The sequence below is a fragment of the Triticum urartu genome, chromosome 2, assembly GCF_003073215.2.
Source record: "Triticum urartu cultivar G1812 chromosome 2, Tu2.1, whole genome shotgun sequence".
Classification (NCBI taxonomy): domain Eukaryota; kingdom Viridiplantae; phylum Streptophyta; class Magnoliopsida; order Poales; family Poaceae; genus Triticum; species Triticum urartu.
The window spans coordinates 400,187,975-400,202,896 of NC_053023.1; the positions used below are offsets into that span (position 1 = coordinate 400,187,975).

The 14,922-nt window shown below is 42.6% G+C and overlaps 1 protein-coding gene across 2 annotated transcripts; it reads left to right on the plus strand.

The window, feature by feature from the left end:
- The first annotated feature begins 897 nt into the window (after positions 1-897).
- LOC125537526 (protein LEO1 homolog) lies at positions 898-7,948 on the plus strand. Of its 2 annotated transcripts, XM_048700842.1 has the most exons (12): positions 898-1,243; positions 1,740-2,092; positions 2,233-2,239; positions 2,288-2,398; positions 2,844-3,020; positions 3,697-3,873; positions 4,222-4,353; positions 4,473-4,652; positions 6,049-6,180; positions 6,805-6,918; positions 7,002-7,214; positions 7,605-7,948. In XM_048700842.1, exons 1-12 carry the CDS (start codon positions 1,001-1,003, stop codon positions 7,752-7,754), a joined length of 1,989 nt encoding a protein of 662 aa, XP_048556799.1. In that variant the 5' UTR covers positions 898-1,000; the 3' UTR covers positions 7,755-7,948. The 2 variants fall into 2 exon arrangements, with proteins under 2 accessions (XP_048556799.1, XP_048556800.1); XM_048700843.1 differs by lacking the exon at positions 2,233-2,239 and having other exon boundaries at positions 899-1,243; positions 2,284-2,398.
- The last annotated feature ends 6,974 nt before the right edge of the window (positions 7,949-14,922 follow it).

The window sequence follows — 14,922 nt, forward strand, 5'->3', positions numbered from 1 at the left end:
TATCTAATTTCCTGCAACAAGAGCTCTGTTGCGAAACTTTATCATCTCTAATTCCCTGCAACAAATGCTTTGTTGCGAAAACTCCTTTTCTCTAATTTTCCGCAACAAGTCCCTTGTTGCAAAATTTTTATTCTCTAAGTTTCTGCAACAAGACCCTTGTTGCAAAAATTGAAAAGACATCTCATGTCGCGCCTAATTTTGTGTAACAAGACCCTTGCTACAAAAATTGCAACAACATCTCTGGCTGCATCGCGGAGTCTTTGTTGTCGTCGTTCCGCAACAACGTTGTTGTTTCAGAAACATCAACAACGTGGCAAAGCTTGTAAACACGCTGCGCATGGGCTGGGGCGGATCAAGCAGGGAGGGCTCCTCCGACACCGCCGCCGCCGCCGACGGAGAGGCCGTGCACTCGCCGCGCGCCGCTGGAGCACCGTTCGAACCACGCGGATCTTAGGAACTGCCGCTGACGACAGTGGGTGGCTCGGCGATCCCAATCTAGATGCAGGGGCAGGAGAGCTGTGAGCGGCGGGGCGGCCGGTTGCCTGGCATGAGCGGCCGCGGCGGCCGGTTTTCCAACGCCTCGCCTGATCTGCCGCAGAAGAAAAGAGATGCAAGAGAAAGAGATTAGAATCGCAGGGAAGAAGACGATGTGGGGATGCTCTTAACCGTCTGATCAACATTCAATCTGACGGATACGGAGCCGGCAGACGTTCGCCCCCGATCTGTCGGTTGAAGGTAAGCTTTTCCCATTATAAATACTGTTTGAAAATTTCCTAAAAAAGAAAGAAAAAAACTCTTTGAAAGAAAAATTCCCCGGAAGTCGATTGCATGTGGGTCCTATAGTTGGATCTATAGCTGTCTCCCACGCAACCCTAAAAAAAAAGCCGTCTCCCACGCAATTTTCTTCAGTGGCTCGAACGCCACGCGACCCACGCATAAATTCACCTCGGAGCGGAAACTGAAGAAACCCAAACAGGAGCGGAAAGCAGCGGCGGCGGCGATGGCGGGCGGTGACCGGGAGAGGGATGTCGAGGAGGAGACGCGCAACCAGATGATGCAGAACCTCTTCGGCGACCAGTCTGAGGACGAAGAGGAGGACGACCCCATCGAGGTCGCCGACGATGACGACCAGGGGCCGCCACAGCAGATGCAGCGCCATCGCCAAGTTCTGGACCAAGAGGAGGACGAGGAGGAAGAAGACGAGGGACGCAGCCACGGCCCTGCCCACGACGCCTACCACTCGGTAACACACATCCAGTCCCCTTCTCGCCGTGATTGATCTCCCCTGCTCTACTCCCTCAATCCCCATCCTGGGCTAGGGCTTAGTTTTCTCTTTGGGGAGCTGTCGATTCGAAGCCTCGAGACCGGGCCCAAAATTGCTCGAGAAATTGTGGGCTTATGTTTTTAATTGATCCTGGGAAATCTAACTGAAACATTTTGAAGTAGAAATTCGTAATTTTAGGCGAGGTGGAGAATTGTAGGCGCGTGCATGCGCCAGCTTGCTGATTGTTGTGTGATGCAATCTCTGTATATCCTGGAAATTTTGTATAGCAACTAGCAAGTGATTGGAACAACGATGACTGTTACTTTTAAAATGATCTTTAAAACTGGAATGTTGGTCTTGCTAAAGAGTTAAAGATATGCTCTTGTAGATTTCCTCATATCCCTAATTCTGCGTCGACATTGGTTAAGCTATCTGATGTGACATTTTCTTACTGATATGTGATATGTTTATCCAGGAAGAAGGGGAGGGTGAGGCAGAGAATGGTGGGGAAGGAGAAGCGGAAGGAGAAGGTGAGAGTGAGGGCCAACTTGGAATGGAAGAGGAAAGTGAAACAGAGGCCCATCCTGCTGATCTTGATCAAGGAGAAAGTGACCCGGAAAAGGTTCAGAGCTCACCAGAAAGAGAACTGAGTGATGGGGTGATGCAAACTGACGCAAGAGGCATGGACAGTGAAGAAGATGGCTACGAGCAGCAGGCGGTTCCCAGTAGAAGAAGGGAAGTTGTTGCCTCTGAATCTGAGGGGTCTGAAGATAATTATTATGCTGGTCAAGCTCCTGAAGATGAGGAAGCTCCTCAAAGGAAACCAAGGCAAGGAAAACTAGAATGCTACTTTGTTAAATATTATGTGTTTTATGCTTGCTAGACCTGACATTACTAAGTAATTTGTTGCATGGTTGACTAAATGATTCATTATTTCGGCAGTGCATTCATATTCTTCTCTTATATAGATCCTTCCTAATAGTGTAGTGACTCATAAGAATCACAATCTCATTGTGCAGCTCGCCGATGGAGGAAGAGAGAGATCATGAAGTTGTCCGTGATGTGTTTGGTGATAGTGATGAAGATGAACCTGCTCCTTATCATGCCCCGGATGAAATTGACGAAGATTCCAATGTAAGATTCAAATCCCGAATTCTTCCTTTTCTGTTTATTCAGTAAAATATAGAAATTCCAGATCTCCAGAAGCGATCTTAGTCACAGTTATGAGTCTAGACAGCAATGCGTAGTTGCTTACTGGATGATAAGGATAATGCGGTACATGTTAGTGTAACTGAGTTTTTTTTATCGACACAGAACAGTGGCGAATATGGTGGTCTTTTATCTCATTTTACCCTTGTATTTGCCATTTTGCGCTTCCCTAAATAAATCTTAGCTTAACTAAGTAGTCATGCGAACAACTTAAACCTTCTGCGTTTCTTGCATTTGTTCTGCATGAATATTGATCTGTGCTTCCAATCAGGTTTGATAATTTTTCCCATCTATTACACATTATCTTGTTATTTAAAGCCTTTTCATCTCTAGGCACACAATAAATTTCCCTTGTTCTCTTCTTCTGTAGCCTATGGAGGATGAATTGCAATATGAGAAAGACTTGCAGCCAGATGACGTCGTAGCTGATGATGATATACGATATGATTCAGATGACAACCATGAGCCAAAAACAAAAGAGAAGCCAGTTGGTCCACCGTTGAACTTGGTGGTTCCACGTCAGCAGCCACCAGCACGACCGGACAGAGTGAGTTAACTACACATTTAAATCTTGCCTTTCAGTCTCTCTCTCCCTCTCTGCGAGGGATGCCTTTCAGTCTCTGTTCTCTTTTTTTCTGATGATATGGTTGAGTACTGGTGCATGTGGTTTATCATTTGATGGTTGATTACTGTTTGATATCTTTAGACAGCAGTCTCTTGGCTTTTGAAGTCTAATAGCGATATTATCTTGTCTATATATAAGCCTGTTCTCTTAAGCTCAGCCTATTTGCTTTATCACATCCATCCAACAATTTTATTTTAACGTTGCATGCCTTTTTCTGTTGTGCATGGTGTACATGCACATCATTCTTTATTATTCTTTGCTATCTGTTACTCCTTAATAGTCTAACGGGTGATGTTTTGTTTTACACCTGGTATACACCTGCCCGGTATAATAAAATGACAAGGAAATAACTCGTGCTGTGATGATTGATGAGCAACATTGTTGGAGGAAATAACTCGTGTGTGATGATTGATGAACAACATTCTTGTACTTGATGGTGAAAACATTTTGGTCTAGATACATATCCTTATCCTAGGTCATCTCATGTTCTATGGGCTTTGGTAAGAATGACAGAATGTTAGGAGCCATGCTGAATAGGTTTGCACTTCTGCAGCTATTCAGGCAGGGTTTTGTTACCTAATGATTTCTTATCTTGTAGATGAACGTGATCAAGGTATCAAACATAATGGGGATTGATCCGAGGCCTTTTGATCCCAAAACATATGTGGAAGAAGATGTTTACGTTACAGATGAATCTGGGACCAAGAAAAAAATACGACTGGAGGACAATATTGTGCGGTGGAGAACTGTCAAGAATTCTGATGGCACTACATCAGTAAGTGGAACATTTTTCATGCAGCAATGTAGTATTATGAAATCATTTGGTGTTACAGTCAGTTACAAACTTATGTTTACATTGCCATATTTTCAAATTCTCTCTCAGTTGATATGGCATTCCTATCTAGATTATGTCACTACTCTACTTATGACATCATGATGGTTTCATTGATCTTCTATGTTCTTTCAATTTGGCGATGTTCCTGTTTTCCTTGCAGCTATCTTTTCCCTCCACCTTGAAGACCTATGCACGTGATGCATTTTAGTCTGCGATGTTTTGCTGCTGTATTACTGAGATTTGTTTTCCCCGCCGATAATTGAAGCTTTGCACATTGATTTCTTGCAGGTTGAAAGTAATGCACGCTTTGTCAAATGGAAAGATGGAACCATGCAGCTGCTGATTGGTAATGAAGTTCTTGATATATCCGTACATGAAGCAAATCATGATCAGTCCCATCTGTTTCTGAGGAGTGGGAAGGTAAACTATTTCTTGTCTGCTTTCCAATTGCATTTCGTACCGCCTCTTTGTTCATCTATACTCTCAACATCATCCACAATAAGTTTCACTGGCCTGATTAATTTTGAATCATAATGCAGGGAGTTCTACAATCACAAGGAAGACTTCTACAGAAAATGAGATTTATGCCATCTTCCTTGTCTTCAAAGTCACATCGTTTATTAACCGCTCTTGTTGATTCTCAGAATAAGAAAACTGTTAAGATGCAAAAGTGGTATGATGCTAAGGATCCTGAGAGAGTGAAGCAGGAAAAAGAAAGGGTAACCAAAACTCCACTGTTTAGTCCTGTGGTTGAATATGCTCATTGACTTGTCCATGATTTGTGTTTGCCGAACTTAGCTGCTTAAGCTAAGGCTCCTATGTCAGATATAAAAACACTAGTGTCTTGTTACATGTCCACTTTCCATGTATCTCTCTTACTGATAGGCTGATAGCCATAGGGGCTTGCCATGTTCTCCACATGTATGTTTCTTTTTCCCTAAGATAGTTGAATTACTACTTCCTAGTAGGGTCTGCAGCGCTTCATGCTGGTGCTGGGAACCTCATGAAGAGCATGTTTTTACCATATTAAGCCTACAAATACAATGTTCCCCATTATCAGAGAACAAAAAATGGGTGGTTGTTTCACCAGAAGAACAGAATCCAGCCCAGCCCGGCCCTTTGCTCTGCTTGTCCTCTCTCTGCTTGATCTTCAAATTCCTGCTTTCCCTCCCTGCTGGATCACGGTACTTGCTGGTTGTGGATAAACCCTATTGGACGTTCGGTCATCCCTTAGCAGCTTCCCTTCTCAGAACATTGGACGAGTCCGACAGTTTTATTTGTGTTTCCCCGTTTCTGTAGCCATGAAACTAATGGGAGTATGAGTTCTAAGATCAGAAACCTGTAGAAATTTGTACTCACTCCTCTAAACAACCATTTGACACACGAAACCCCTTGCTTTCATGAATCCGTTGCAGACACATGAGAAAATTGACCTTTAAATGTATTGCCTAAGTCATCTATTAATCAATGTTGCCCCCCCCCCCCCCCCCCCCCCCCACTTAGTTTGGTCTGAAGCTCTGCCATTGCATACATACCAACACATAAGTCAACATTAATAAACCCGTTTTGTTTTGTAGAGTTTGAGCTTGACTGGTTCAGAAGTTCTTCTCTGTGTTTCTTGTTCCATTCAGTAAGTGTCAGCCTAGCCTACCTAATCTAAGGGTAGGGTCTAGAAGTTCTTGTACTCATGATTCGATGTAATCTGATGATTATGGTTAGGGGTTCTCAACCCGGTTTGGATACAAGCTATGGAAACCGATGAATATGGCCGTAGTTCATTTCCTTAACTAGCCCCAACCACGTTGGCGAAACCAGTACGAAGAGAAAATGAGTAATGGATTCAACAGGTTGAGTCTGACTGTATTTGAAGTATTGAACACCCTGAATTGTCCATAGCGTTCAGTGTGACACAGTACAGCCAACACTCCAAACATCAAATCAAGTGAAGTTGCCATTTATGAAGGTGCAACAATAAATTGTGATTCTTGTCCCATTCTGGAGGCATATTAATCGTGTTTATTGCTGACCTCTTTTTCCGTTTTCCCCCACCAAAACCGATTTTGTATGCATTTTCAGCAAAGTTTTTCCTTTTTCACTGACATAGTAATTATGCAGGCTGAGGGCCAAAGTATTAGAGCTCATTCAATTCTTCAACGCAAACGAGAAAAGGTGAACCGCAAATACACACAACCTGCCAGGCAAAGAAGGCAGCTTTCTCCAGGGTTTTTGGAAGATGCATTAGATGAGGTGGGTTGTTGTTTCCCTGCCTTTTGCCAATTAAGAAGATTATGGTACAACTAGCTATTCTGGTATATTACAGTGTTAGTTTTAGGAATAAATGATATACAGTGTAAGCACAGTTTCTCTTGATCTACACTAGTAAATGTCATTTAACAATCACCAATCATTTAGATCTAACTGTATATTTCTTTTATATTTTAATCACAGATCTAGTGTGAACTTATTAAAGCTTACTCTAGGTCATACTATGGGAAGTTTAGTTCTGTATGAAATTCATTTCATGCTTCCCTAGTTTACTCCAACTCTTTGGGTTACCTTCTTGAGTGTACATATGCAATTCTTGCCTAGGTGGGTAATTTTATTCTGATAGTGTCATGTTGCCATGGGATCTGGAGATACATGCTCAGTAGCTGTTTTTGTAAGACTAGAGAGTATGAAGTGCTGTGCTGATTTACTTGCCTGGATAACTTTTTCTTAGATTGAACATGACAATAAGTGAGGTTGTATTTGTGGGCTGTGGGTGACTACTGTGTCTTGGGACATGAATGTTGTTCTTGCGTGTTACTAGCTCCGCTCTTCCGGGTAGTAGCGGAATGTGGCAAGAATTCATTGAACATATACTTTTGGCAGGATGAGGAGACTGACAACCACTACAGCTCTCGGCGAATGGCATCTCGTGGTCGTTTTGAGGATGACTTGGAGGCTGAAGCACTAGGTGAAAGGCGTATAATTAACGCAAAGAAGGTGGATAACTGGGCAAAGATGCATTCTCATTTGAACAAATTTATTACTGTCAATGCTTACATGTATTCTGTGCACATTCTCAGTCGAATATGAGCAGAGGTGTTCCTCGCAAACCATCCTTCCCTCCTTCTCGCTCGGCGAGACGCCAGGAGTACTCTGAGAGTGAAAGGGAGGAGTCAGAGTATGAAACTGAAGGCGAGGACATTGAGCACTCGCCCACCGGTGGAAGGGAAGAGCTGGACGAGGAGGATGAATATGAGGAAGACCCGGAGCCTATGTCAGATGAAGGAATCCAGGTAAGATGCCACTGCCTCAAACTCCAGTTTTCCTTTTACAAAGTAGGTAGTGTGGTAAACTGCAGTAACCATCCAATTTAGCAAGAGTCAGGTCCTCTTACCTGGCATACACGGTAAAGAATTAGGTAGTTCAATAGCAGGCAAACACAAGATTGCTTGTAACTCTGACATTAGGAATACGGTCACCAATTTGAATTGAAATTTTAGATGTCAGACTTTGTAGATAATTTTCTTTCGCTCTGCTGCCGCGTTGATCTGAGAGTGAGATGGTAACCAGAACAGAAGGAAGACCATGATTTCCATTTAACCTGTCATTCAGTCATGGCCGTCTGACTACTCAATGGAGGAAAGATGGTAATAATGTTAATCAAACTGGAACTGGTTGTGCAGGAACCAAAGCGGAAGAGAGAGTCAGCAGTGGGCGGGAGCCAAAGGCGCAGGGAGGTGGACTCGGACGAGGATTCCCCGCCGAGGAAACAGGCTGCGACTGTTCATCGCCGGAAGGGCGTTGTTTTTGAAAGCGACGACGAAGACGAGTGAAGGAGAAAATAGAAATTCGCAAACGTACATTCGTCTCTGCTGCCAAAAGTGTTGTTGAATATTGGATGGGCTATGTGTGAATGTTGTTCATTTAGAAACAAAAAAAAAGAAGTTGTCAGTTGTCCGTTATTCGGTGCCCAGGTGCAGATCATGAACAGTAAATTCAAATAAAATAGCAAAAGAATTCAAAATAATCTGATATTTTTGGCATCAGAGATGCTTGAATGTGGAAAATTTTGTGGCGAAATGACATTTGAGGAGCTCTTGAGAAAAAAATTTGTGAGAGAAACTTAAAAAAACACTGTTTGGAGCAGATTTTTTTTTGTCGAGACTTCCTTCAATGTCATTTTGCCATGAAAATTTGCACACCCTAACGCACCTAAGCATCTTCTATGCCAAAAAATGCCAATTTTTTTAATTTACTGTTCATCCAGTGCACATGGCACTCTCACACTAGAGCATCTTTGAGGGAAAAGAAAAAGTTTTTCCTTCTGCATTTACTGTTCATCGGTGCACGTGGCGCTTTGGCCGAATAATCGACTAAAGTGTGCCGTGTTTATAAGTACTCATATTTTTGTTTTCTTGAGACAAAGTACTCCTATATATTGTCAGTGGCCTACGCCATGCGTGCTGCTTCACTATTGGGCCAGCTGGCGCATGTGGGCTGGCGTGTAAACTGTTTTGGTGTGCCTGTTATCTTGAAGCCTCAGCCAGTAGTAGGGCATCCCTTGGCAATGCCTGCATAAAAGAAAGAAGTATATATTTCACCCCTGGCGTGGCAGACGAATAGCCCCTTAAACTCGAATTTGTACTCCTTCCAGTCCTTTTTAGTTTGCATATAAGATTTATATGAAGTCAAGCCTCGTAAACTTTGACCAAGTTTATAGAAAAAATATCAATATTTAGAATGTGAGATCAACAATATTAGATACGTCATGACTTTAGTTTTCATGTTGTATAAATTTAGCATTGTAGATGTTAATATATTTTCATATAAATATGGTCAAACTTTATGAAGTTTAACTTCAGACAATTCTTATATGCAAAGTAAAAGGACCGGAGGGAGTACGATTTACACCTTAAAATCCTCAAAACCGGATAAACATTTGTCACTGAAACAAGTATGCTCTGCTTCTCTAAACAAAAGATAGTGATCAGGGTGCACATGACATGCGTCAAATGCCGGTCCAAGGCTAAAAATCGGATAAAAATGGGGTTAGTTGCCTTGATATATATATGTGAGCTGTACTTTGCTTCGCCGGGTTCATATACTCTGCCATATCACTATCAGTTCAGGCTTCGTACCGATAAGTACTGTGATTTTGTAGAAGTGGAGTGTATTGAGATACAAAGAGATGACAAGGGCTGGCTGAAGGTGATGAGAGATGGGGTGGCCGCCATAAAAAAGCCAAAGCCAGCACCGAAGCTACAAACCTCACTGCCGGCTGAAACATCACCGCCAGAGGCTCAAACACCAGAGCAGCAACCAGTGAGCCAACCAGTGAGGGAGGTGCGTGGGAGCAGCATGCAGCCGAGCAGATGGACAACGACAAACCCCCAACCCCCCTCCAGCAAACCCCTTCCTCACGTGCCCTGAAATCCCTAAATCATCAGCGAAACATACAGAGAGATGGGTAGTCGGGTTCACATCACCTACATGGATGTGGCGGTTTTGCCCTTGACGGCGACGACGAGCAGAAGGAAGCAGAGGAGGCAACCCGACTGAAAAGAGGAGGGTTCGATGCATTCAACCAGTCCGGTGCAACCAAGCCATGTCAGCAGGCATAACTCTCAATACCCATCATAAAGCCGTGCCACGTTAATTAGCAGTGTCCCAAAACCGGTTTATATCGAACCAAAATCGGCTAAGGGGGAAATTTATTCGGTTTTAAAGATTTTAGGGTCAAAATTATACCGAATTGGAGTTCACGGGGTTATTTGTCCTCTGGCCACATTTGAGAGTGAAATGTAGACTTCTTTTCTGTATAAAACGCGCAACAAAGCTTTTGTCCACACAAAAGCTTCTTATGTTTTTTCCAACGCAAACTTCCTGACGCATACGACGTAAACTTTCCTATGCACACACGTAATAAAAGCCAGTTTTCCCACTAGTCGGCAAGACAGATTAGCTATCATAAAAACAACAGTCAACAAAAAAAAAATAGTCTTCCCACGCAACAACATTAATAGAATACCAAAGAGCGGAATTAGCGCGATGTTGCTGGTCTCGCGTCTCTTGCGACGCCTTAAAACTGTGATCACAGGTTGGTTGGCAACATACTTTTTTTTGAACACAGTACAGAGGCAAGCGCTCATATATACGCTCACACAATCACCCTTATAAACACACACAAACACACCTACCCCTTTGAGCATTTCTGGAAGATTGAGCCGACATATCATTTTAAAATTTTATGAAGTCACGAGGAGCCTAAAATAAATTCAGGATAAATGCGAGAATTGGTTGGCTGAGGATGCCAGTGTCCACCCAACCAGGTCGTTGATTCGCGGCTGCCAACATACTTGGAGAGCAGCGGTGGCGGCTAGCATCCTCGACGAATGCCATAGACATGGACCTTCATGCTGCACCGTAGCGGTAGCAAGCAACGTGCACTAGCGGCGAGATCGTGGCCTCTTGGCACGCCAGCCGAACGTTCATCGTGGCAGCAACGACGTCATCCAACTCAAGGCACGACGGCATGGCCTCGACCTCCCTACATGGAGATGCACATGATCACAACGGTAGCCTCGGCGACGCCCACGGTGTGAACTGCTCCATCTTTCGCTCTGCGACAACCAGAGACAAACGCGAAACGCGCCGGCGGACACACAAGTCGCTGAAGCGCATCGGCGCCATCGATGGGAGGAAGTGCAAGCATGCACAGATTGGCAGCTTGCAACGACTAGGGCAGCAATCAGGTTCGCCTCAAAATCAATCATCTCTTTCTTTAGAAAATCAATCTTCTCTTTCTTTAGAAAATCAATCTCTTCGTCTAAACAATTGAATAACGTCTTTCCTAGAATCCGAAGCATGCATAATTAAAAAACAAATCTGAAGCATGCACACCGGTTGAACCATGTCTTTCCAACTCTGAAGCATGCACTTGATTTCATGCAAAAGAAAAATCGAGAGCATGCACCTGATTTAATGGAAATTATTGTTGGTCGCGTACAAGAATCGGTTTCACTTTCCCGCAAAAAGAAGAAGAAAAGAATCGGTTTCACTGCTGGTCTATAAATCAGACCAGGGAGAATGTCATTTCATTCACTCAACATTAGAAAAATTGAAAGGTCAAGCAAATTGAGAGAATTTGAGCGCCTCGACCCGAGCGGAAGTGCGATGTGTCTGGAAACTTGGGATCGTTTCTAAATGCATGTTTGAGCAATAGCGATCAAGAGGACAAAAAAAAGAGAAGAATACAATTTCGTTTTCAGGATAGATTAGCATCAACACACTCGACGTCATGGAGGCCGCCGTGCAGGAACTGTTCTTTTTTTTTTTTGCGGGAGGTGCAGAAACTGTTCGTAAAGACGGACCCCATGTCAACTTCTGCCGGGGTTCTACGCTCATCCAGTTGGGGAAGGTGCACACCAACAACAACCCGTCGGGGATGCACCACTGGATGTTGTTCCTCATCGACCTCCTCCTTCTCGCTCACATCCGCACCGACGCGTCTACGCCATGGTTGTGCCTGCCCGTTGCGTCGCTGCGCGAGGAGGAGCACCGGAGGGCCCGCATCGGCCACGTGAACAGGAGCATCAGAGGGCCTGCATGCGGCGTGAGCGACAATGGCGGTCGGGGATAGGCACGAGAAAAACAACATGTGCTGACGGCGGTGGTGCCCCCGAAGCCCCGAGGGTGGCGATGATTGATGGATAGCAGAAGATGGTATGTGGAAGTGGTGCCAGGGGCAGTAGGAGATGCATTTCCACGACGGAACACGGAATCGCTCGTGGAGGGCAGCGGGGCAGGGGAGGGAAGCGGATCCTCTAACATCCTTAAGGGATGTCACGAACCTACAGTGACATGTGTGTGTAAAACGGAGAAGGAATGGCAAGGTTACTATAGCAATTACTGTGCAGATTTACTGTAGCATGTACAAAAATAAATCGAAAAATAATTTTATTGCATCATAATTTTGTTTGTATGTAATCTTTGTAAGTGTATACAGTAGATTTGTAATTTGTAAATTAATTATAATCATTTTAGGCTTAACCATATAGATGTGAAGAAGGGATGTCACGGTTACTGTAGCTTACGTGACATCCCTTGAGGATGTTAGAGGATCCGGTTCCGCAGGGGAGTGGTCTCGGGAGGGTGAGCCGCTCGTGCGGGTAGTGCAGGTATGAACCCAATCCCCCCTGTCTTTTTTAGTTTATTTTAGAGATGAATTTCGCATAAACCACAACCATCTGGATGTCTAGCTCCTCCAATTCACAAACACAATTTTTTTGCTCATATGGTGTGTGCCAACTTAAATGGTTAAGTTATGGCCACTATTAGGTTCATTTACCATTATCTACATGGCAATTTTTTTTTCTGAATCTGCCATGGAAACATAGCATACAATTTTTGAATTTGCTACCATGTGAAAAAAGTAATACCTAGAATTGTCATGTGAAGCATCACAACATTTTTCTGAATTTGTCATCATGTACGCCAGCAAAAACATTCTAAATTTGCCATGCGGCCATTGCAAACTTTCTCTATATTGCAATGTCTTAGGAAACAAATTTTTTTCTAAAGTTGCCATGATGTGTATAACATTTTTTAAATTTTTTCCATGTTTACATGGTTTTTCAGATTTTTTATACAAACAATACACTTTGCCTTGATGTACAACTACATTTTGCCATGTGACCATTACATTCTATTCCCTACAAACTGCAATGTTTTATAAAACAAAAACCTACAAACAATGCCATGTCACTGTTACAATTTTTCTCAATCGCCAGGACTTTAGGAAATTCAATTGTGTAAATTTGCCTTGCGATTTTTTACATTTTTTTTTCTAACATGGCCTTCAGTCATCAGAATGTTTATTCTATATTTGTCATATGACCAATATAACATTTTGCAAAATTTTCCATGCTTTAAAGGACAAAATCACTAAATTTATCATGATTTAGGAACACAAATTTTTCTAAATTTTCCATGTTTGTGTATAAAATTTCCATGAGTTAAAGAACAAATTCCTAATTTTGCATTGAGTGCCATGCCTTTTCATGTACATATAGATAGTTGCCATTACTTTAGCGATTTTTCATCACACTCCTACTGTTTTTATGGCAAATTTTAGTATACGGTGATGGTAGCTCCACATAACTTAGGATGTCAACTTTTCGAACTCTAACTCTAGGCTTTTGGGAATAATAATACTCGCCTCATCAAACTCTGTCGTTTTGATGATTTTTTTAGTATATGGTCATGATAGCTCCACATAACTTAGGATGGCAAATTTTCCATTATGTTCGGAAACATAAGAAAATAAAAAATTGTCATGCGAAACACCACAACAATTTCTGAGCTTGCCAACATGTATGGACAGAAAAACATTCTAAATTTTTGATGTGTCTATTGCAAACTTTTTCTAAAATTGCCATGCCTGAGAAAATGATTTTTTTCTAAAGTTGTCATGATATAAGTTACAACATTTTTTTTTCAAAATTTCCATGTTTGCAATATTTTCAAGGGTTTTCATACAAACAAATAGACTTGCCTTGATGTACAACTACATTTGCCATGTGGCCATTACATATTTATCCATTCCATGTTTTTTTAAGCTTTGCCATTCCATTGTCACATTTTTTTAATTTTCCATGATTTTAGGAAATTAAATTGTCTAAATTGGGCATGCAATTTTTTTTTACAATCTTTCCAACCTTGCCTTCGTTCATAAAAAAATTCTATATTTTTCATGTGACCAATATTAACATTTTTCAAAAATTGACATTATTTAGAGGACAGAATCCCTACACTTTCCAAGATTTAGGAACACCAAAATTTCTAATTTGCAACATGCCTGCATAAATTTGCCATGAGTTATTGGAAAATTTTGAAATTTTGCCTTGAGTGTCATGCTTTTTTATGTGCCTATAGATAGTCGCCATTACTCTAACAAATACCTTTTACCATATTCTTCACACTTTGTTGTTTGGATGGCAAATTTTAGTAAATTGTTTCCATATAGGTTTTGTACAAACTTTTCTGTTTTGTTAGTTTGTATAGATGGCAAGCAGTTCTTGTAACAACAAAGTTATTCCCGTGGCAAATTGTTTTTTATGTAGTATGCAATTAGAGACCCCCCATGGCACGTATACACACGTCATTGCAACTGCACATGTGAGGCAAATTGTAGAAATTTTCTCTAATTCATGGTAAATTTAGATAATCTTTGCACTCTCACATGGAAAGTTTAGAAGAAAAAAATCTATCTATATCATGGCAAATGTAGGAATACTGTGTACTAGTCACATGGCAAATCTAGAAATTTTCTTTTTTCTAAAATCATTACAAAATTTAGAAAGTTCACAATGGTCACATGACAACTTCTAAAATTTACTTATACAAATCTTGGAAACTTGTACAAATTTTATTCTCTAAACCATGGCAAGTCTTTATTTTGAACTTTTAAAAACCCTCAAATACATGGCAAGCCTCCATTACTACCTCAGTGACAGCGCGTCCTCCTGGGTGGCCAAGAAATGCCTCGCGGAGGCAGAGAGTAGCGCAACGCGGCACACATGGCGGCGTTCGCGAAGTCATACGTCACGTCAGCATGGGTCCTCACGGGCCCCGCGCTCGTGGAGGTGTGGGTCCTGGATCGTTCCAGGATTACCAAGCATACCACCCCTCGCTGCCGGCATTGTGTCAATAACCATTTCCTCCAACTGGGTTGTCCGAGTCTGAGTGCTTTGCCAGGCTCCAAGGGAAGGGCGGACGCCGCATGGCAGAGTCCATGGCCTACTGTCGACACTAGACGGAGGCGACCGAGCATCTACGCCAGGCGAAAGGAGCCGAGTGACGAATGTGATGCGAATGTTCGGCAGGGATGCCACGACGCCTAGAGGGCTTTCCACCATTGGAAGGACGACGACGACATCCCCGGTGGCGACGAGGATGGTGGCGCGGACGTCGATAGAGTTAGTCAAGACAACCATGCCTACG

Bases quoted from the DNA above. Each gene is read 5' to 3' on its own strand.
- LOC125537526 (XM_048700842.1), top strand. From the start codon at position 1,001: ATGGCGGGCGGTGACCGGGAGAGGGATGTCGAGGAGGAGACGCGCAAC. The intron at 1,244-1,739 runs GTAACACACATC...ATGTTTATCCAG, and splicing joins CCCACGACGCCTACCACTCG to GAAGAAGGGGAGGGTGAGGC. The intron at 3,874-4,221 runs GTAAGTGGAACA...GATTTCTTGCAG, and splicing joins ATTCTGATGGCACTACATCA to GTTGAAAGTAATGCACGCTT.